The 21,867-nt window shown below is 69.2% G+C and overlaps 1 protein-coding gene across 9 annotated transcripts; it reads right to left on the bottom strand.

Moving 5' to 3' along the window:
- Window positions 1–163: 163 nt before the first annotated feature.
- Window positions 164–21,037, bottom strand: ARHGEF2 (Rho/Rac guanine nucleotide exchange factor 2). 9 transcript variants are annotated; one of them, XM_075737479.1, is made up of 26 exons: window positions 20,741–21,035; window positions 20,294–20,468; window positions 19,817–19,925; window positions 19,538–19,577; window positions 18,435–18,549; window positions 7,869–8,019; window positions 7,274–7,341; window positions 7,068–7,131; window positions 6,720–6,849; window positions 6,532–6,641; window positions 6,278–6,424; window positions 5,707–5,957; window positions 5,486–5,611; window positions 5,133–5,250; window positions 4,779–5,036; window positions 4,097–4,173; window positions 3,821–3,990; window positions 3,567–3,634; window positions 3,006–3,197; window positions 2,824–2,919; window positions 2,644–2,711; window positions 2,514–2,555; window positions 2,346–2,396; window positions 1,801–2,214; window positions 935–1,124; window positions 164–845 (listed from the first exon to the last, which is right to left on the bottom strand). In XM_075737479.1, the coding sequence occupies exons 1-26, from the start codon at window positions 21,031–21,033 to the stop codon at window positions 760–762; spliced, it is 3,609 nt and encodes a 1,202-aa protein (XP_075593594.1). In that variant the 5' UTR covers window positions 21,034–21,035; the 3' UTR covers window positions 164–759. The 9 variants fall into 9 exon arrangements, with proteins under 9 accessions (XP_075593594.1, XP_075593591.1, XP_075593599.1 ...); XM_075737476.1 differs by having other exon boundaries at window positions 935–1,121; XM_075737480.1 differs by lacking the exons at window positions 164–845; window positions 935–1,124 and adding an exon at window positions 1,343–1,411 and having other exon boundaries at window positions 1,744–2,214; window positions 20,741–21,037.
- Between the last annotated feature and the right edge of the window lie 830 nt (window positions 21,038–21,867).

Genomic DNA, 21,867 nt, shown 5'->3' with positions numbered 1-21,867 from the left:
TCCCACACCGACGGATGCAGGCGTGGGCTTGAGAGCCGACGTACTCGCTGCACGGCTGAGACCCCCCGCACTCGGTGCATGCCACGGCTGCAGCACCCCGTCCTCCCGCAGCCCACCTCCTCCCAGCCAGGCTCCGCCTTCCCCCGGCCACCCACCTGCACAGTTTGGGTCAAAACTGCTCTTTTTAATTATTTTCCAACTTTTTTTTCTTTTTTTTTTTTTCTTCTTCTTCTTTTTTTTTTTTTTTTTTTTTAACAGTTAAACCGCGGGGAACCAACCAACCGATTAAAACCACCGTCCCAGCCCCACCCCGGGCAGCCCCCCCAAAACCAGGGTGAGGGACGAGCTTCGGTAGAGACGGGCTCACCCCCATCACCGAGGGGAAGGGGGGGGGGCACATCCTGCCCAGCGCTGGGACGGACCAGGACCCCCCTCCGGCCGCCTCCTCCCACCCCCAGACGACAAAATAAATAAATAAATCCGAGCGGAGGGGCGCGGGGGGGGGGACATCAGTCCCAAACCGCTGTGTCGGTGTCCCTGTGTGTGTGTGTCCCCCCCAAGGTTGGAGGAGGGGAGGGGGCGACCGGACACCCCCCCCCCCCCAGCCCCGTAAGGCTCCCACGGGACCAGCAGCTCCCCAAAACAGCCCCGGGTGCCCCCCAACCCCCCCAGGGCTGGATCCTGACCCCAGCATCTCCCTGGGGGGGGTGTGGACATCGTGGGGTGCTGGGGGGGCCGAGGAGGGGCAGGAGCCGGTCCCTAACTGTCCGAGGAGCCCCCGTCGCCCTCCTTCAGCTCCTGGCTGTTCTCCACCTCCTCGGGAATATCCTGCATCCTCAGGAAATCTGCGGAAAAACACCCCGTTAGCCCCCCCCGCCCGGGAAAAGGGGGTGCCCAGGACCCGCTCCCACCCCGCCCCATCCCGGGGACCCACCTCGGGGGCTGGCGGGGGGGGAGTGGCGGCTCCCCAAGCCCTCGTCCTCCAGGAGCGCGTCCAGGGCGTCCTCACCCTCCCGCAGCCGGTCGGGATCACCCCCCCGGTAATCCAGCTCCTCCCGGGGGCAGGGGGCGAAGGCAGGGTGGTGGTAGGAGAGGCTGGCGGGGTGGGGGCCGTGGCTCAGCTGCTGCGAGGGAGGTGGGGGGGGGGGGTGGTCAGGCCTGAGCCCTCGCACCCCCCCCCAACACGCAGGGGCTGAGGCCGAACACACTCGTGTCATGCATGAGCATGTCCTTCCCACCCCCTGAGGCCCCAAAGCCGGATGAGCTGAGGCCGGACACGCTCATGTCATGCATGAGTGCACCTTCCCCCTACCCCAAGGTCCCAAACCCAGGTGGGTTGAGGCCGGACGCACTCGTGTCATGCATGAGCACATCTCTCTCCTCCTGCCATCCCCTCCCCACACCCCAAACCCTGCTGGGCTGAGGCCGGACACACTCATGTCACGCATGAGCACATCTTTAACCCTCCCACTGCTGCCTCCCCGCACCCCAAACCTGCTGGGCTGAGGCCGGATGCACTCGTGTCACGCATGAGCACATCTTTAACCCTCCCACTGCTGCCTCCCCGCACCCCAAACCTGCTGAGCTGAGGCCGGACACATTCGTGTCACGCATGAGCACATCTTTAACCCTCCCACTGCTGCCTCCCCGCACCCCAAACCTGCTGGGCTGAGGCCGGACACATTCGTGTCACGCATGAGCACATCTTTAACCCTCCCACTGCTGTCTCCCTGCACCCCAAACCTGCTGAGCTGAGGCCGGACGCACTCGTGCCACGCGTGAGCCCATCCTCCCCCGTACCTGTGGCGGGGTGAAGCTGAGATAGAGCGCATCTCCGGCCGGCAGACTCCTCCGCCGCGGATCGGTCCCGCGGCGTCCCCGCGCGCCGCCCTCCTGCCGCAGAGCGCCCAACTGCCGCCGGGCCTCCTCCAGCTCGCGCTCCAGCCGGACGCGTTCCTGCTCGCTGTCCCGCAGCCGCGTCTCCAGGGCCGTCGCCTCCTGCGCCCGCTCCTGGCAGAGCTGCCGGCAGCGCCCCAGCTCCTCCTGCAGCAGCCCGTGTTGCCGTTGCAGCAGCGCCAGCTCCGTGGTGCCGGGCTTCTCGCCCGCTCGGGCCGTTGGCTCCGCCGGAGCCGGTTGGGAACCGCGGCGGGACGGTTTCTCCGTGCCTTCCTGTAGCTGCAGCTGGAGCAGCGTGTCCTGCTGGCTCATCACCGCCTGCGGGGATGCGGGCAGGGGGGTGGGCAGGGGGGTGCGGGCACGGGCGGGGGGGGGGGGGGGATGCCAGCCTGGCCCCCAGCCCGGCCCCCAGCCTGGCCCCCTCCTCCCGGCAGCACTGTCCCACCGACCTGGAGCCCGTGCAGGAGGCTGTAGAGGTTCACCAGCCGCTGGTTGATCTCCTGGGGAGGAGAGGACGGGACGGTGAGCCCCCGTGGGGGAACCGGGGTGGGGAAACTGAGGCACGCTGGTGCAGCGGGGAGGGAGCCGGGTCTCTCCCCCGTCCCGTCCCCCCTTACCTCCTGGAGCACCTTCTGCGGGACCTGGTTGCCGTTCCCATCCTACGGAGAGAGAACAGTGACACCGCGGTGGCCCCGGCACAGGCTGGGGGTGCCCCCCCCGATGTCCGTCCCCCCGCACCGTGCTCACCCGCTGCCCGGCGTCCGAATCCGCCCTGCCAAACTCCAGGGAGCCGTTGAAGTTGCCGGCGTCACCGTCTGCAGGCAGAGGCGGGGGGGTGAGTTCCACCGCGGCCCCGGGGGACCCCGAGCCAGGCGCGGACCCCCCCTTTCCCCGGCTGGCACGCGCCCCCCCCGTCCCCCATCTTACTGCTGGCACCAGGGCTGGGGCAGCTCTCGGCCTCGGCGAGGTTATTCTGGTCACGGTCGCGTCCGGCGCCGGTGAACATCTCCTTCAGGCACTCCACTGCGGGGAAGCGCGAGGTGAGCCCCGCGCCGTGGGGGAAGGACCTCGGCCCCGTGCCTCGGTTTCCCCATCCGGAGCGTCCGTACCTTCCCGGATGGCGTCGTGCATCAGCTTCTCCCCTCGGGAACCATCGGCCGAGTCGGAGTGGAAGAAGGTGCGGGGGGCCAGGGTGGGCGAGGGCTCCTCGCAGCCGCCGGCCAGGGCCCGCATGTCGGCAAAGAGCCCCACCTTCTCCTCCAGCAGCGCCGCGATCTTCCGGTCGTACTGCAGGATGCGGTCTGCGGGGTGGGAGAGGGTGAGCAGGGGCGGGGGGAGCAGGGATGGGGGGGAGCAGGGATGGGGGGGATGAGCAGGGATGGGGGGGATGAGCAGGGATGGGGGGGGATGAGCAGGGAAGGGGGGGAGCAGGGATGGGGGGGATGAGCAGGGATGGGGGGGATGAGCAGGGATGGGGGGGAGCAGGGATGGGGGGGGATGAGCAGGGATGGGGGGGATGAGCAGGGATGGGGGGGATGAGCAGGGATGGGGGGGGATGAGCAGGGAAGGGGGGGAGCAGGGATGGGGGGGATGAGCAGGGATGGGGGGGAGCAGGGATGGGGGGGATGAGCAGGGATGGGGGGGCCAGGGCCCCCCGCAGCAGCACCCACCTTTCAGCTTGCGTAAGGACGCTTCAATCTCCGTCTCGATCAGGGGAAAGTCCTGGCGGCTGGGACAGCTGGAAGGGACGGGGGGGGGGGGTGACACCAGGACCCCCCGACCCCATCGCACCGCGTCTGCCCTTCCCGCCGGCCGCATCCCGCCGAGGCTCAGAGGACCCAACTCGGAGCTGCGCCCACCTTCCCCCTCCCTGTCACCCACCCCGCGGCCGTGGGGACCCCCCCACCGCAGGGCTGACACTCACAGGCTGACCGTCTGCTGGATGACCTTCATCCAGTTGTTGCGGTCGTCGCGGGAGGCGGCGTGGACCTCGTACATCTCCGGCGGCGCCGCGCTGATCAGGAACATCCCCTTCTCCTGGTTGGCGATATCCCGCACGATGAGGTTTTGCAGGGAGATGACGGCCGGCTTGTCCTGCGGGACAGGTGACGGGGTTGGAATGGCGTCCCGGTGCCGGCAGCACCGTCCCGGCAGCGGTGGGGGACGGGGATGCGGGGTCCGGGCGGCGGCGGCGGCTCACCAGCATGGGGAAGGTGTATTTCTGGTCCTTCTCTTGCAGGAAGATGAGGACGTCCGTCAGCAGCAGCACCAGGACGTCTGGGAGGGAGCGCAGGGACGGGAGATGCTGGGTGTGGGGGGGTGAGGCCGTGGCGTGTCCCACCCCGCAGGGCACCAGGGCCCCCCCAGTCCCAGGGCTGCTCCTAAATTCGTCCATGGAGGGTGGGGGCCTCCTGGTACCCCTGCGCCCTGGCACCCTGCTCCGCAGCATCCTCATCCCCTGGTACCACATCCCCCTGGCACTCCCATTCCCTGGCACCCCGTCATCCTCATCCCCAGGCACCCTCATCCCCTGGCACCCCCATTCCCCAGCACCCCCATCTCCTGGCACCCCGTCATCCTCATCCCCAGGCACCCTCATCCCCTGGCACCCCCATCCCCCGGCACCCCACTCCCCCAGCATCCCCAAACGCAGGTACCCTCATCCTCTGGCATCTTCCATCCCTTGGCACTGCGGTCCCTGGCAGCCCCATCCCCAGGTACCTCCAATCCCCCGGTACCCCCCATCCCCAGCACCCTGCTCCCCCAGCATCCCCGCGCCCTGGTACCCCCACCCCATAGCACCCTGCTCCCCCAGCATCCCCATCCCCCAGCATCTCCATCCCCAGCACCCCGTGTCCCCCCCCCAGCACCCCGGTCCCCACCTTTGAAGCGCCCAGTCGCCGTCTTCCAGAGCATGCAGCCGCTGTGCACCAGCTTCCGCCGCAGGAGCTCGTCCTTGCCGAAAATGCCGGTGCGGTTCTCCCACGGCAGCTGCACTTTGGCGCGGCCGTCCACGCGCCTGTAGACGTCCCACAGCCGCGCGTTCATCTCGCACGTGTGCACCTCCTCGTTGATGGAGGAGATCAGCTCCTTCACCAGCTTCAGCGCTCGCGACAGGTCCGCGGAGTCACCCTCGTTGTCTGGGGTGGGGGGGGACACACGCGGTCAGGGCTGGACGTCCCCCCCCCCAGCACGGGCACCCCCCCGCCTTGCCCGCCCGCCCCCAGCCCCGTTACCTTTGGAGTTCTTCAGGATGCGCTCGATGAGCACCGGGTACTTGGTGATCCTCTGCGTCACCAGCAAGATGCACTCGGGCACGCCGTGACGTCGGAGCAGCGGGGACCGGGTCATCCTCTGGCCAGCCGGAGGGAGGGGAGGGAGCAGAGGGCACCCCGTTAGCAGCAGCCAGCCTCCCCTCGGGGCTCGTAACCACGTTAAGAGGCATTAGGGAGAGACGCGCAGTTGGGGAAACTGAGGCACGGAGCTGGCAGAAGGGTATCGCAGTGGGGCACGAAGCCCGGAGCCCACAGGGAGACCCCGACACCCACCCCGGGGGTCCCTCCGGAGCCCTGCGGGGACGGGCGCTCACCCGGATGAACTGCTGGAAGCGCTTGTCGCGGGCGAGCAGGTCCTTGTACTCCTTGACGGCTTTGGTGTGCTTGCTGCAGAACTCGGAGTAGGCTTTCTTCAGCTGCTCCGCGCTGCCACCCGAAAACTTGGGGGGGGGGGAAACGAGGGGACATCAGCAGGCTCGTCATGCCCCCCCCACCCCAGCACCCGCTGGCTCTGGTGGTCCCACGCCGTCCCCACCTGGTTGACGAGGATGTCCCCCAGCCGGTTGATGACGAAGTTCTTGTTGCTGTCGTGGGCCAGGGACTCCCTGCGACGCTCCAGGAGCTGCGTCAGGAACCGCTCGTGGATCTGGCTCAGCTCGTCCACGCAGGGGAAGATCTTCTGCACCGTGGTGGGGTCCACCTGCAGGTCCTCCAGCATGGCCTTGCGGAACATGTTGGCCATGATCTTCAGCGTGCGGACGTGGTGGATCTCCGTCTGGATCAGCTCTGCGGCGGGGCGGGATGGGTGAGAGGGGACAGCCACCGCGGCGGGTCCCAGCCTGCTCCGCACCGTGGGGACGGCACCCCCGCCGTCCCCACCGCCTCCAGGTGTCCCCCACCTCTTTGTCCCCATCCCTGCGTCCCCACGTCCCCCATCTCTGCATCCCCATCGCTGCTCTGACCTGTCCCTGTGTCCCCCATCTCTCCATCCCCTGTCCCCACGTCCCCATCCCTCTGTCCCCCACCCTGTCCCCACATCCCCATCTCACCCCGGCACCCCACGTCCCCCCCCCGCCGGTCCGGGCTGTCCCCACGCGGCCGCTCACCGTAGATGACGTCCTGGCGCTTCATGACGTCCATCTTGTGCTGCTGCAGGTAGCTGTTGTCCACGGCCAGGCTCCAGGAATCCGCCTCAAAGTCCTTCCCGTCCGCCTCGAAGTCGCTCATCAGCTGGTTGAGGATGACGTCGGGGCCTGCGCAGGAGGGCGGGGGGGGAGTCGGTGGGGTGGGGGGGCTGACCCTGCGCCCCGTGTCATCGTCGTCGTCGTCCCCCCCCCCCCCGGCCCCGGTGGGTCCCCACCTTCGTCGATGAGCGACTCCACGGAGAGCGTGCGGTTGCGCATGTTGAGGGAGTCCGTGGACTGCGACAGGATCCGCCGTATCCCCAGGGGAGACTCATCGTTGAACGTCCTGGGGGGGGACGACACGATGGTGACGCTCTGGGGACACCCCCCCGTGTCCCGTCGCCCCCCCAGCCCCCCCACTTACCCGGCGATGTTGGTGGTGGAGACGCTCTTGGAGAGGGAGAGGGAGGGTCGGCCGCGGCGGGGACCCAGCAGCGTCTGGCGGAAGCTCTCCGAGGGGTAGATGGCCGAGTTGGGGCGCTCCCGGATGGCGGCTGGAGGGGGGACACCGAGGGGGGGGTCACTGCCACCACCACCCCCCCTCCACCAACCCGCAGGCTGCCCCTGGGGGGACACCATCCCCCCCGCATCCCCACGGAGGGGGGGACACCCCACCGCAGCTGGGAGAGGGACCCGACACCTCGGTGACAGGCAGCGTGGGCTGGGGGGGGGGGAAGAGCTGTCGCACCCCACTCCCTCGCACCCCACTCACTTTTATTGCGCAGCGAGACCGACTGCAGCGCCGAGCTGTTCTTCAGCAGCGCGGCTTTCTGTTGCTGGGGGAGGGAGCGGAGGCGTCATGGCGGGTGTCATCGTCCCTGCGTGTCCCCTCGCCCTCCCCCCCCCCCAAACCCCCCCCCCCGGAGCGGCTGAGACCGGCCAGCTCGTGTCACTTGTGGCAGCCGGCCGAGCGCTCACCTTCTGCTTCACCTTGGTGCAGTTGGGCAGCGTGTCCTTGCAGCGGTTGTGGATGGTGACGTTGCAGGCTGGGGGGGGACAGACACACACGCACAGGGAGAGGTGATGGCACGGCCACCCCCAGAGACACCGGGGGGACCCTCCCGCCACCCCCATCCCGGGGGAGCCGCCGGTGCCGGAGTGACGGGAGCAGATGCGGAGGGGTGGGGGGGGGGGTGTGAATCCGGGCAGCCGCGGATGACACCAGGCGCTGCCGGAGCCGCAGCTGCCGGGGAGCAGCTGAGCCGCCGCCACCGCGGTGCCAACGGGTGCCACCCCCCCCCCCCACCGGAGGCCACGATGCCCCGCGCCAGCCCGGTGCCACGGGCTCACCGGCTCCATCTGGCACCGCGGCATTGCCCGCACCGGGGGGAGCTGGAAGGAGCTGGCGGTGCCGGCTGCCTTGCCGGGACGTGCCAGGAGAAATCACCTCCGCGAGCATCTCCCCTGCTCCGCGGCACGAATCCGCGGAGCCAAACCGGGAGCAACCGGCCGCTTGCAACGGGGATTGCCGTGCCCACCCGGCAAAGCCTCCGCGGTCGTTTCGGCTACTCACTGGGGCAGATAAGAGCTTCCTTGGCCGTGATGCTCTTATTGCAGGCGAAGCACATGGTCATGCCGGAGACGGTGATGGTGGTGAAGAGGTGGCCGTTGGTGTAGCGGGCGTCCTTCTCCTTGCCCTCCTTCATCTTCTCCTTCTCTTTGCTCTGCCCGGAGAGATGCGACGGGCGCCTGACGGGGCTGCGGCACGGCGGGCGCCCCGCGGCACCACCCGGCACGGCCCCGGCTTGTTTCGGGATGCGGCTCATGGTTGCGGGGAGTCGGGGCTGAGGTGGGACCACCCGGTCCTCCGCGATGCTCAGGGGGTCCTGCCACCCCGGCGGGGGGAGGACGGGGAGCCGAGCGGCTGGGGAGAAGCCACCCCGATCGCTCCGCTCGCCCGTGCTTCCCATCATCCCATAACCATGACAACCGGGTGGCTGCGGGAGAAATCCCCCCCGCCCCAGCACATGTTCCCCCCCCGCCCCCCCCCCCGGCACCGCAGCCGCCAGCCCCAATGGGGACGAGATGCGGGGGCCGCAGCGGGGGGGAGGTGACGATGCTCCCCGGCGCCCACGGGGGCTGGGGGCATCGCCGGAGCATCGCAACCGGCAGCCCTGCGCCTTCCCACCACCTTTTTTTATCCACGCTGGGTATTTTCACTCTTTTTCCCCCAAAATGGGGGTCCAGAGGCCAGCTGCCCCCCATGGGGACGGTTTTGGGGTCCGGTTGGGGACCCCGGTGCCACCGGCAGCTCGCCGTGGTTTTCCTCTCCCGGAAGAGGGGAGCGAGCCAGCGTTATCCCGAGCATCTCAAGGGTGGCCGCTCCCGCCTCGGACCCCCCCCGCGCCCCGACCGGCACAGAGCTGCCTTTGTCCCCCCCCAGCCGCGGCACCCGGCCGTGCCTGGCACCAGGGCACCCGCCAAGCAGACCCTCTCCGCGCCAGCCCCCCTAAAACGACGGCGCTTCGCGTCCCCCATCCCCTGCCCGCAGCTCAGCGCGATGCCGAAGCGGGGCGGTGGGGTGTCCCGGTTTTCCCGACGACTCCCCCCGGGAGGGTGGGTGAGAGACCGAGGGTCCCCCCGGGGAGGAGCCGGGCAGGTGGGGAGGAAGGTGAGGAAGATCACGGGAGATCACGGGAGATCACGGGAGCCCACGGGACAGGAGTGGGGCTAAGCCGAGCATCCCCCCACCCAGCGCGGGAGGGACACGGCCACGGCTCCCGCTCCGTGCCGGGGTGGGGGGGACACGCACACGAGGGGTTGATGGGAGCCGGGGGGGTCAGGGCTCACCAGCTCTCCGCAGAGGGGTCTCTCCACCTCCCCGTCCGCCGGGAACGGGGCGCAGGAGCAGCAGCACATCCCGGCCCCCCCGGCTCGGCCCCCAGCCCGGCTGGGAGGGAGCGGTGCCCGCCGAGCCTCCGGCCACAACATCTGCCCGGCTCTGGGCCGCGATTGTTCCCGGGGCTTTATTTATTTATTTTTTCCTTTGCTTTTTTTGTTGTTGTTGCTGCTTTCCTTTTTTTTCTTTTTTTACTTTTTTGCCCTTTTTTTGCTTTCCTTTCTTTTTTCCTCCCCCCCCCCTTCCTTTTCCTTTCCTTTTCCTTTCCTTTTTCTTTTTTTTTTTTCTTTCCGTTTTTTCCCTTTCTATTTACTTTCCTTTTTTTTTTTTTTCCCGGCCTTTTTTTCCCCTGCTCTTTTCCTTTTTTTTGTTTTTACCTATCCCTCCCCCTTTTTTTTTCTTTTTCCCCCCTTTTCCTCCTCCTTCCTTTCCTTCTCCCTCGCCCTCGCTCTGCCCCGGGTTGCTCCCCCCGGAGGGCCCGGCAGGGTGCCGCCAGCCCGGCCCCGCGGTTGCTCCAGCCCCGGCCCCGGCCGCAGGAAGCCGAACCGCCGGCAGACAAAGGCGGGAGGCGATTCCTCTTCCTGCCCCCCCGCCCCCAGCCCGCCTGGATTTGTTCCCCGACACCGGCTCCCACCCGCCCCGGACCCCCACCCTGCCTTGGGTCCCCCCCACCCTGCCTTGGGACCCCCCCACCCGGACCCCCACCTTGTCTGGGGACCCCCACCTGGACCCCCACCCTGCCTTGGGACCCCCCCACCCGGACCCCCGCCTTGTCTGCGGACCCCCACCTGGACCCCCACCCTGCCTTGGGTCCCCCCACCCTGCCTTGGGACCCCCCCACCCGGACCCCCGCCTTGTCTGGGGACCCCCACCCTGCCTGGGTCCACCCCACAGGGACCCCCCCCATGCCCCGCAGCATGCCTGGGTCCCCCCCATCCGGACCCCCACCCTGCGTGGGGACCCCTCCACCCGCACCCCCACCCCGCCTGGGTCCCCCCACTCGCACCCCCACCCCACCCAGACCCTCACCCCACAGCACGCCTGCGTCCCCCCCACCCAGACCCCCACCCTGCCTGGGTGCCCCCCACCCTGGAGCACACCTGGGTCCCCCCCCACCCCGCAAAGGCCACGCCGGGGGGGACACACGGGCGCAGCCGGTGCCATAAAACCCCACGAGGCTTCAGCAGCCCCCCTGGAAGTGTTTTGGGGGGGGGGGTGTCCCACGCAGCCCCTTGCCCGTCTATAGAAGGGGGGGACACGGGGGAGTGGGGGGCTTGGAGCCCCTCGGGGGTCTGGCTGCCTGCCGGGGACAGGAGTGGGGGGCATTTCGGCCGGGACCCCCCAGTGGCAACCCCAAATCCAGCCCGGTGGGGGACAAAAGACCCCCCTGTGCCGGGCGGGGGGGGGCACAGAGGGTCCCTGCTGCCCGTGGGACACTGAGGACGTGGCCTGGCACGGCAAGGGGTGACCGGGGGGGTGGGGGGGATGGAGACCCCCACCCAGCCCGGACACCTGGGTCTGACAGTGGGTTTGGGGGTGTCGGGCTGCACCCCATGGCCGGGGGGGGCACGGCAGAGACCGCAGGACATGAGCACCGCATGGCTGTAAATACCTCGGGGGGGAGGAACCGGCAGCCGCACCACCGCCTCCATCCCCGTGCCCCCCCAAAACACACAGCGGGGCTGGGGGGCTGCCCCCCAAACCCCAGTGGTGTACCCCAATCCAGACATCGCCCCCAAGCCCGGCCACGCTCCCCCTGCAACCGGCCAACGCCACCGGCACAAAACGGGGTGTCGAGCCAAACCGCGGCGCAGGGTCCCCCCCACATCCGACCTCCCCGGCGCTGGTGGGGAGCAGAAAGTTCCTCCGCTTTAAATAGAAATTTGGGGGGGGGGGGGTATTTTTGGGGGTTCTTTTTTTTTTTTCCTTTTTTTTTTTTCCGGCGCTGCGGTGCGACGCCTACGGCGGGTGTATTTCTGCCGGCACCGACACGACTTCGCTCAAGATAGCCCGTTCCTTTTCCTGCGTGAGAACACACCCGCGCCAACCTCCGGAGCCGAAAAACTCCAGCCAGACCCGGGGGAGAGGTTTTGGGGCGATGACAACCCCAGCTGCCACCACCCATCCCCCCCCCCCCCCCCCAAAAAGCCACCTGCGGCATCACCGCCTCTGCACCGGGTGCTGGGGGGGGGGGGGGGGGCAGCCCCCCAAAAAAGCGAAGGTCTGACCTGGGTGACGGATCCGAACCCCGAAACGGCGTCACGGAGGGGCGTCAGTCCCCTCCTCGTCGGGGACAGTCCCGTCGTGTGTGTGCGTGTCCCCCCCCCGCCTGCCACCCCGGCGCTGAACAAAGCCAGCGCCGGCCTCGCTGGCGTGGCAACAAAAGATGCCGCTGCGCCGGGGCCCAAACCGCGCGGGGATGCCCGGTGGCTCCTTCCCCCCAATAAGAAGAGGGGGTGCCCCCCCCCCCCAGTACCCAAAAGCCCCATTCTGGCCCCAAATTTGCCCCCTCTGAGGTTTTAAGCCCCTGGAGGAGCGAGGCTGTGGGTTTCGGGGGGTTCAGCTGGGGGGTGCAGTGTGGACCCTCCCCTCCGCTCTTTTGGGGGGGCTCACGGGAACGGCGTACCGGGGAGGGGGGGCTGCCCTGCTGGGAGCCCCCCAGAAGCGGATCCCGCCACGGGGGACGGGGTCCCACGGCTGTAAAGCTGCGGCGGGACGGCGGGGGGGTCCCCACACATCCCATCTGCCACTGGCCCGTCCCAGCCGGGGGGGTCCCGCGGCTCTGTGTCCCCCCCCAATACCTTTGACGGGGGCCCCCCCCATTTCTAACGCGGTGACAGCTGGCGGCGGGGATGGTGGCTGCTCTCCAAGCGCCTGGGAGCCGTCCCCTCCCGGGGGGGACACTCGCTCCGACAGCCCCCCCCGGCCAAGGCATGGCCTTGGGTGGGGCAAGACGGGCTTTGGGGAAACTTTCTTTAAACAAAAACCGCCATTTCCCCCTCCCCGGCCGGCGCAGGAACCAACAACCACTTCCCCCCCCGCCCCCCCCCGCCACCACCTCTGCCGGCCCACCCGAAACCCAGACCTTGGGGCCGAGCCCCCCCCAAACCTCCATCTGCTCCCCCGCTGGCTCAGACCCAACAAACTCGGTGCATGAAAGGCCGCTCCGTGCCACGTGAGCCGGGGGAGCGCCGGCGTTGGGGTTTCCCCCCTCCGAAAATCCCCGCTTTGGGGTAAACTGAGGCAGGGAGGAGGAAGCTGAGCTTTGCACGCCTACCTTACACGCCCACCTTGCACACCCACCTGCCTCGCACGCCCGCCGCAGCCGGAGCACAAAGCCCCGCCAAGCGCAGGCAGCGCCCGGCACCAGCTGGGCCCCCACTTGACACCCCCCCGCCCGGCCCTCGTTTCACCATGCGATTGCCACATGCTCTGTGCACCACGATGGCACCCGGCCCCCCCCCGCCTCGCACCCCCGCCAAGTCCCGGGCGACGGGGAAACTACCACGGGACAGGAGCACCTCGGCTCTCCGTGCCTCAGTTTCCCCACTGCCCAAATATTGACAGGGCTTTGTCTGTGCCGGGCTGCGGACAATAAAACCGGGGTGGGGGGGATCCCAATTTGCTCCCACCCCCTCAGCAGGAGAAGAAGGCGACTTCCTCACCCGCCGCGCCGGAGCCGGAGGGGTTCCACGCCACCAGAAGGCCTTCGGCGGAAACAAGGCTGGTGGGCGAGAGCGACGGAGGAAGTTCGGCCGTTGCTTCGCCCAAGAAGTTGCTGGCGGGATGTTCGGCAGGTCCTGCCCGGCGTCGGGCAGCGGTGCGGGCAGCGGTGCGGGCAGCGGTGCGGGCAGGAGGGTTATTGTCTTCCCAGGAGACCCCGCTGCACAATGGGGAGCGGCTGCGCCGAGGCTGGCGGGGGGTCCTCGCCCACCTCCCTGCCCCCCCTTTGCTACGGACCCCCCCAAGGTGCATGACCCCCCCCCCCTTTCCTATGAGCGCCGCTCCGAGCACCCCCCCATCCCCAGGCCCCCCCAAACCTGCCCCCTCCCAGCTGCGTGGGGAAGGGCAGAGCCCCCCAAATTGGGGCGGGGTGGGGGGGAGGAACCTGAGCGAGGGCTCCCCGGGGGGGTTGAACCCCCCTGTGCCGGATGGGGGTGACACCCCCCCCCAGCGGAGAGGGACTGGGGGAGCCCCGGGGGGGGCCGCGCCCGCAGGGACCCACCTTGGTGCGATCGCTGCTCGCCCGGGTCAGCGGCTCGATGCGAGACATAATCCGCTCCGCTCCTGCCCGCTCCTGCCCGCTCCTGCCCGCTCCTGCCCGCTCCGCCCCAGGCTCCGCCCCCCCCACACCCTCACCCCCCCGCGGGGGCGGGTCGCGCTGCCGGCCCCGGCCTCGTGCTGCCCGCGAGCCTTTGTTCCTACCGGGCCCGGGCCCCGGGTGGGCACCGCGGCGTGGGAACGGGCACCGGGAGCCCCTCGGGACCCGGGAACGGGCACCGGGAATCCCTCGGGATCCGGGAACGGGCACCGGGAGCCCCTCGGGACCCGGGAACGGGCACCCGGCATCCCTCTGGATCCGGGAACGGGCACCGGGAGCCCCTCGGGACCCGGGAACGGGCACCGGGAATCCCTCGGGATCCGGGAACGGGCACCCGGCATCCCTCTGGATCCGGGGACTGGCACCGGGAGCCCCTCGGGACCCGGGAACGGGCACCGGGAATCCCTCGGGATCCAGAAACGGGCACCGGGAGTCCCTCGGGATCCAGGAACGGGCATCCGGCATCCCTGTGGATCCGGGAATGGGCACCGGGAGCCCCTCGGGATCCAGGAGCGAGCACCCAGCATCCCTCAGGATCCAGGAACGGGCACCCAGCATCCCTCCAGAGCCAGAAGCGGCTGCTGGGAATGGGCACCCCAGGGTGACTCTGGATCTGTCCCTCCGGAGCATCCCCGGATCACACCGCAGCATCCTCAGGATGGGTGCCCCAATGTCCAGTCTCTTGTGCCTCAGTTTCCCCTCCCCACGCGCACCCAGCGCCTTTGGGGACCGCGACCCATCCACCACCCGCATCCTCCCTGGGCGGCACCAACCCCCCAGTCACTGGGCTGGAATCCCAAAAAGAAGAAGAAAATTCGGTGGGATTTCAATCCCCCAGCGCCTGGCCGACGCAGGACTCCCCAAAACTCCCCGAGTACCCCCAAAGCAGAGTTTTGGGGTGACACACAAATCCCATACCTGTGTCGTGGCCCCAGCGTGACGTTTTTCCTCCATTTCGGGGCTTTTATCTCCCAAACGGAGAAATCGATGCCAGGCCCTGCCCCTGGAAAGCCGCTCTGGGGATGCTGACGCTTCCCACCAGCTTTTGGGAGGGGGGACGGCAAAAGCCGCTTTCCCATCCGGATCCCCAGCGATGTAAAGTCAGGCTGAAGGTGATTATTTCGGGGAAAAAAAGGTGCTTTTTTCCCCTTAAAACGCCAGCTTCGGAGAGGACCCCAGCACCAGGGACTGGGCTACCCTCGACCTGGTTGAACATTAACTCACGCCCTTTAGGATCTATCAATCAGGTTCATCCTTCTTATCACAAGAGATAACGCTACCAGGTTGCCGAGAGACCCGAGGCACCGGGATGGCTCCATGTTCCGGCAGAGCCCGCGGCTGCAGCCAAGGGGAGGCTTTTTGGGGACCCTGTGTCCCCCCCACGATGTCACCCGGCAAGCCGCCCACCCCGCCGCGGGGTCGCGTGGGTGCAAACAGCTCCTTAACCAAAAAAAATGCCCTTTTGCTCCACGTTTCTGAGCCCGACGGCACTCGGCGCTCACCGAGGAGAGGGGGACAAACCAGGAGAGTCGCCGGCGGCTCTCGGCTTAACGGCTAACCGCAAAACTCACCAGCGCTGCCGAGAGGCACGACCGGCCGTTCTGCCAGCTGCCTCGATTTCCCTGCGGAAATCGTTGCCGGCGGCAAAGGAAACGGCGCAGCGATGCAAACGCGGCCCTGCGAACCCCGCTGGCAACGGGTGGGATGCACCCGCCGCGGCGGGGACGCACCCGTGCATGGCAATGGGTGGGATGCACCCACCGCGGCAGGGACGCGCCCACGATGGCGGGGACCCACCCACGATGGCGGGGACGCACCCACGATGGCGGGGACGCACCCACGCGCGCAGCTCCCAGGGAAGAGGAGAAGTTGGAAGCCGGAGCGCGGCCGTCGGGGAAAACACGTCCAAGGACCCAAAGGCGGACGGCAGCTCCGGCCGAGCGGTTTATTTGGGGCGGCCGCGGCCGTTAAGCCGGCGCAGGCTCGGTGCTGGGCGGGGGCCCCGCCGCCGAGGCCGGGTTTAAATTAAATCACGGTCCCGAAAGCAGAAGCAAACCCTCGCGAGGTCGCGCCGAGCATCTGGTGTGGGGGGGGACGGGACACGGTCACGCTCCTTCTGTCACCCCAGGCCTGATTCCTAATTTCTCGTTTCCTCTCTAGGTACAAACCTGGAGATGGGGTTCGTTTCTGCTTCCCCCTCCCCGGCCGTAACCCCAAACCAGCCCCAAAACTGACGGAAGGAAACCCCAGACAGATACCCGGCACCCCGGGGCAGGATGCGGCCGGCGGGGAAGCTCCGGTGGTGCCCGTGGGGGGGTCGGGTGCCTCTCCCCGCGTGGTGGGGCCCCAGGTCTGGAAAGTCCCGCGAGCATCACGTGGGAGCGGAGGGCGAAGGGGGAAGCGGCGGCTGCTCGGTCATAGAAAGTCGGGGCGGGGGGGGAGGACTGAGGAGATGGGGGTGCTCCGGTTGCAGAGGGGACCCCACAGCCCCCCGGGGTGGGGGGGGGAAACCGTGTGGGTGGGTGTCCGTCCCCCTACGAGGACAGAGTCACCCCAGCGCCTGCCCCTCGCCAAAACTGCCGACGGGCATCGCCGCGGGGATGCAGCCACCCCGCGGCATCGTGGGCGCAGGATCCCGGGGCGTCCCCCCACCGACGCCCCAGATCCCCCCAGCATCACGCGGCCCATCCCCGGCGAGGGCGGAAGCCGACCCGGCGGCGCGGGGTGCTCGGGCGAGACCCTCAGCCGCAGCGACCCCCCCGGACCCCCGCGGGACCCCCGGGGCTGAGCCGTTCCCGTGACTCACCCTGGGCGCAGGACGGCCGTACATGGCTGGGGGTCCCAGGGGGACGGGACCGCGCCGAGTCCCCGAGGCGGCGGCGATCTGGGCCCCGGCGGCTGGGATTATTATTTCTTCCTGAAATAGCACGGTCCCTCCCCTCCGCGGCCTCCCCGCTCCCCTCGGCCGCTTCCCGGCCAGCGCCCACAGCCCTGCGAAACCCCGCGCGGCCCCCGCCTGCGCCCCCCAAGGCGGCACCGGGTGCTCCCCGCTGCCTGCGGACCTCTCGGGGTCCCCTCTGGGGGGGGGGGGGTCCCCCCCACTGAGCCCCAGTGCCTCCCTGCTGCGGTGCCCCAGGACCCCGGGGACTCGTCCCCCTCCCTGCCGCAGCCTCCGCTTGGGACCCCCCCGAGCTACGAGCACCCGCGTGACCCAGGACCCGTGTGTGTCCCCCACATCCCCCCGTGGGGACGGTGCTGCCTCGGCCGGTGCCATCCCGGTGCCACCAGCACCGCCGGGACCGTGTTGGGGTGCCTCCGCCGTGCCCCCCCCGCCCCGTGCCCCGGCAGCCATGCTGGGGTGGGCACCCCGCTCCGCTCGCACCCCAGTTCACACCCCCGCCCCCCCCACCGCTTCGCCTGACGCAATCGCCGCGTGCGCTGCTCGGCGTCCCAGTCACCCCGGGATCGAGCCCGGTTCCCCATCCACCGCCCGCGGGGGGCCGGATCCGGAGCACGACCCCCCCTCGGGGACCCTTCTCCCTCCCCGGAGACTTTCTAGGACAAACTTTGCAAAGCCGAGACTGGGTGAGAGCCCGGCCTGAGCAGCCTCTTCCTCCCGCTAAATAAAAATAATACCACTACTAAATCCTGGATTTAAAACCGTTTGCAGCCCCGGTTCAGCGCCCAGCGGGGTGGGACGAGGACGGAGCCATCCCAGCCGGGGGGGTCTGGACCGCGCCGCTGTGCCGGGCCGCGTTCTGGCCCGTGGGCCGCGGCGCTGGTTTGGGGGAGCGCGGCCCCCGTGATGATGTTAACAGCTGGCCGCTAATCCGGCCGGCCGCTGCCCGGCGGGGAGGAGGCAGGATGAGATCAGGGGCTGGGGGGGGGATTAATGGCTTCCCGTGGCGGCAAATCGCAACCCCGGGGGGGCCGGTCTCGGGGGGGGGGGTGTGGGGGGCGAGGTGGGTTTCACTGCCCAGAAGCGGGTGACGGAGGGTGGACGGCAACGCCATGGGGACGTAAAGCCATCGGTGGCCCCCACGTCCCCAAGATGCCGCGTGCGCTGCCGTGCCTCGGTTTCCCCCTAAGCTCCTTGCCCTGTGGGAGGGGGCAGCGGTGGCTGGGGAGGACCCCCCCGTGCCCCCCCCCTCGCTGCCCCACGACCACCCAGAGTCACCCTAAGCATCCCGGCGCCCTACGAGCAGGCATCGTCTCCCGCTGAGAAATGGGGAAACTGAGGCACGGATGGGGGCTCGGCAGGGTCCCGCCACCCTCCGAGCCGGGAAGGAGCCGAAGGAAAACGCCCCGAACGAAGGACTCGCTGCAGGAAAGCGCAGGGATGGAGCGGAGGGGCCCGGGGGAGGGCGCGCGGGCGGTGAGCTCGGCGCACAAACAAGCGCGCCCATTGCCAGGAAAAGTCTCATTTCCTCGGCCCTGGCAGGGCCCGGCCCGGTGAACCCCGGCGGGGAGCGTCCCCCACCGCGCAGGGGGTCCCCGCTCGGGGAGAGCGGCTTCGCCACCGGTGCCCGTCGCCATCCCGGGCTCGCCGTCGGCGCTCGCCACCCGGTGCTCTTCCCCGTGGGTCCGGGTGCTCCGTGACGGCGTGGGGACCGGGACGGGGGGCGATGGCGACGCCACCGAAACCGCCTCGCCGGTGCCCACGCAGGGGCCGGTACCCGCTGGGCAAACGCCTTCCTCCTCGGTCTCCTTCCCCGAGCGCGTGCGGGGTTTTTCGCCCGCTCTTTAGATCCCAAAGTGTGAAACCCCCGCGACGGACGGTGCCAGGCGGGAGAGGGGAAACTGAGGCACGACTTCCCCGATGGGCAGAGCATCAACTGAAACCCCCTCCCATCCCGACCCCGTCGCCGCGTTTCGGGGAGCAAACCGCCCTGGCCGCCCCCTCCTTTTCCCCTCCCTACCTTCGTCTTCCCCGTCATCTTCTTGATGAAGCTGAGGGTCCGGCCCAGGGGGGTCTCTTCCCAGCTCTGGCTCCCCGCCTCCCCCGCCAGCTGCCCGCAGCTCCCGGCGCTGAAGCTGCAGGAGACGGAGGATCCAGCCTGGACAATCCCCCTCTGTCCTCTGCGGGGCCGGGAAACAGGGAGGAGCGAGCCCGGCCGCCCCGGCCCCCCGGCTTCTGCGGGGTGGCTGCTCCGCTCCCAGCTGGGTCAAGGACAGAGCCCCTTCTGTTCGCCCCGAGCCCCCGGGGGTGCAGACAGACCCCCCCACACCCCGAGGGTGGTGGCTCCATCCCCCCCCCAGTGACCCCCATGGTGTGACCTGCTCTGTAATTTGGGGAGCGGGGCGGTGGTCGGTTTGTGGGTGCAGCTATGGGTGCGGACCTGAGGTAGTGGGGTGCTGTGGGCACGGAACCCCCTCCGCCCCCCATCCTGGGTGGTCCCGCTCAGGGCTGGCCCCGGTTCCTCGGGGACGCCCTCGGTGGGGGACAAACCCCGCTCCCAACCCATCCCTGGGGACACGGCAGGGGGGGAACGGCCATGGGGTGCACGGGCCACGCAGCACCCTCGGTTTTGGCGAGGTGGTTGGGGGCCGGCTGGTCCCCGTCCCCATCCCCGCTCGTCCCCCGCGGGGCTCCCGGCCAGCCCCGGGCACAACGATGCCGGGGAACAGCCGCCCTAATGAAGACGGGAATGGGCTGTGACAGGCACCAGCACGGGGGGGGCCCCGTGCCGCCGGCACAATGCCCGCCAGGAGCGGGGGGACGGGGGGGGGGAACGCAGCGTCCCCTCCAGCCCGCTGGTCCCTGGGGGTTTGTTCCCGCTGCCCCCGATGCTGGGAGTGAGTGAAGTGTGTCGGGTCTCAGCCCGACCCCGTCCCATCCCCTCTCTGCAGCCTCAGGCAACGAATAAATAAATAAATAAATAACAATCCCTATTTGGGCCAATATTTTCATTTCTAAATCTCCCCTCGGGGCTCTCGGGTCCCTGAGCTGCCTGATTCACGCCCGGCGCAGGAGCACAACGTGCACCCCCAGCCCCCTGGCCGTGTCCCCCCCCCGACTCACCCATTGACCAGGCTCCGCTGGGAGGCGAAGGGGGAAATTTCTGCAACGGCAAAAGAACGATGAATTAAAAGAGGGGCCGAGGCGCGGCCAGAGGAGCCACCTCTTTTGGTTGGTGAAGCATCTGCCGCGGTCCAGGGCTGCCGCGGGGGGTGGGGATGAGAAATAATTAGCTTTGGTGGCGGCGCCATTGATTTTGGGTCGTTATTAGGGAGGTTTGAGCAGGGACGGGGCTGCCATCACCCCGGTCCTGCCCGGGGGGACGTGGGTGCTGCTGCTCACCGTCTGCGTCGGGGAAGCTGTCGATGACGCTGAGCGACGCCGATTTGGGGAGGGCGCAGCCGCCGGCGCTCTGCCTGGCCCGGTACGCCGGCAGCCTCCGTGCATCCTCCTGCCAGCAGCGACGGGGTCGGGATCGGGGTCGGCATCGGGGCCAGCGGCTCCTGTCCCTGTCACCCTCTACCTGCCCTTCGGCAGGGCCCGGCGGGTGGCACGGGGCAGCTGCTGGTGCCCAGGACGGTGCACCGGGGCTCGTACCGGTGCCGCGCGGCCGCTCCCAGAGGGTAACGCAGCTTGGGCAGGAGCATCCCGCTCCGGGGATGATGGCAAAGCCGCCCAGGGTGCGGCTTTCCCGTCGTGGTCCCCCACACTCACCCAAGCTCAGCACCCCCCCCCCAAATCCATCCCCCGGCTGCAGGTGGGTGCTGGGTGACAGGACACCCCGGGGTGGCAGGAAGAGGAAGAGGAGGGGGCTCCTACCTGCGCCCGCTGCACATCGGCTTCGTCCTCCTCGTCCTGGGAGAGCAGGGACTCCAGGTCGTCATTGCTGTGGATGAGGGGGGCTCGCCGGGGGTCCCGCCGCTGCCGCCCCAGCCTGTCCAGCTGCTCCGCGCTGGAGTCGATGTCGTCGGGGCTCAGCCCTTTGAGACTCACGCTGCGGCGGGGACAGGGGGACCCTGAGCCGGGGTCGAGGAGGTGGGGGACACACACACAACCGGGACCCCCATCCCCACGGGGCGAGCCTTGCTGTAGCACCCGGCTTTTGGGGCGTCCCCACCGGCTCAGGGCAGGGGATGCTCATCCCTGGGGATGCGGCTCGGAGGGCCCACGACCCCCGGAGCGGGAGCAGCCGTGGGGGGGGGCGGGTGCATGGAAGAGGGGGTGGCCGCAGGGCCGGGATGGGGACACGGGGCAGGTCACCGCTACCTGAGCTGGTCGTAGCCGGGGACCCCGCGCAGCTCCTTGCCCGGCTCCCAGCTGTGCCGGCGGAAGGGGTCCCGGGAGCGGATGGAAGTCCGGAGGGCGCAAGCTCTCCTCAACGGCACCCCCCGAAAGCGATCTTCGTTCTCATCTTCCTCCTCTTCCTCCTCCCAGCCGGCCTCTGTGCCGGGGCTGGACGCGGTGACGGGCTCCAGGGCCGACATGCAGCGCCGTCTCTGACCCGGGACCCCGCCGAGGGCACCTTCGCAGGGGCCCAGGAAGATGTCGGGACCGTCCATGCTGCGCTCAGGGCCGGGCGCTGCGGGAGGGAGAAGCGAAGGTGGCGGGGGGTGGGCAGGCCGGCCTCGGCGCGGGGCATGAAATGAGTTGGGGGGGTCTCAGCCGAGCTCTGCAGACCCCGTCCGCCCCCCGCCAGCTCCCCCAGAGTGTTTTTACAGCCGCCCTTGGAGCTTTGCTCGGCCGGTAAAGCTTATGACGGCCATAAAGAGGAGCTGCCCCTTCCCGGCCGCGTCCCCCCCCGGCGCTGACCTTGCCGAGCCTCACGCACCATGCGGGGCCCCCCGACCCTGTGGTGCCGGCGCCATGATAGAGAGGGTTCTGAGCCCCCCCGGTCCCCAGCCCTGCACAAACACGGCCGGGGGGGCCGCGGCTGGCAGGAACACACAGAAACACCCACTCGAGGCCGAGCGCGGCCCCGTGCCTCGCCGCCGGTTACTCATTAAGCGCCCAGGAATTTGGCTGGGCTCAGAGCGGCTCCTCGCCGGCTCGGCTGGGCGGGGGGAGCTGAGCGGTGATGGGGTCCCATCTCCCCCCATCGCCACCCCTGGGGGACCCCACAAGGATACAGCCCATCCGCCCAGACACAAAACCCCCAAACTTCCACCTCCCCGGGGTGGAACATCCCCCCGGAGCAGCCGTCCCCCGGGAGAGGATGCTTGAGTTGCTCCGCAATCGCTCGGGGACCTGGATCGGCAGCCCGGTAGCATCGGTCCCCTGCACGTGCTGGTCCCAGCATGGCAGCAGGATGGGACCCGGGGAGGTTTCAGCCTGGCCGTGCCCCCCACCAAAGGCCACCCTGGGCTTTGGAAGCCCCCGAGCATCCCGACGCTGCC

The sequence above is a fragment of the Balearica regulorum genome, chromosome 28, assembly GCF_011004875.1.
Source record: "Balearica regulorum gibbericeps isolate bBalReg1 chromosome 28, bBalReg1.pri, whole genome shotgun sequence".
Taxonomy (NCBI): Eukaryota; Metazoa; Chordata; class Aves; order Gruiformes; family Gruidae; genus Balearica; species Balearica regulorum.
The sequence above is the reverse complement of the archived record's forward strand: the minus strand, read 5'-3'. Positions and strand labels throughout refer to the sequence as shown.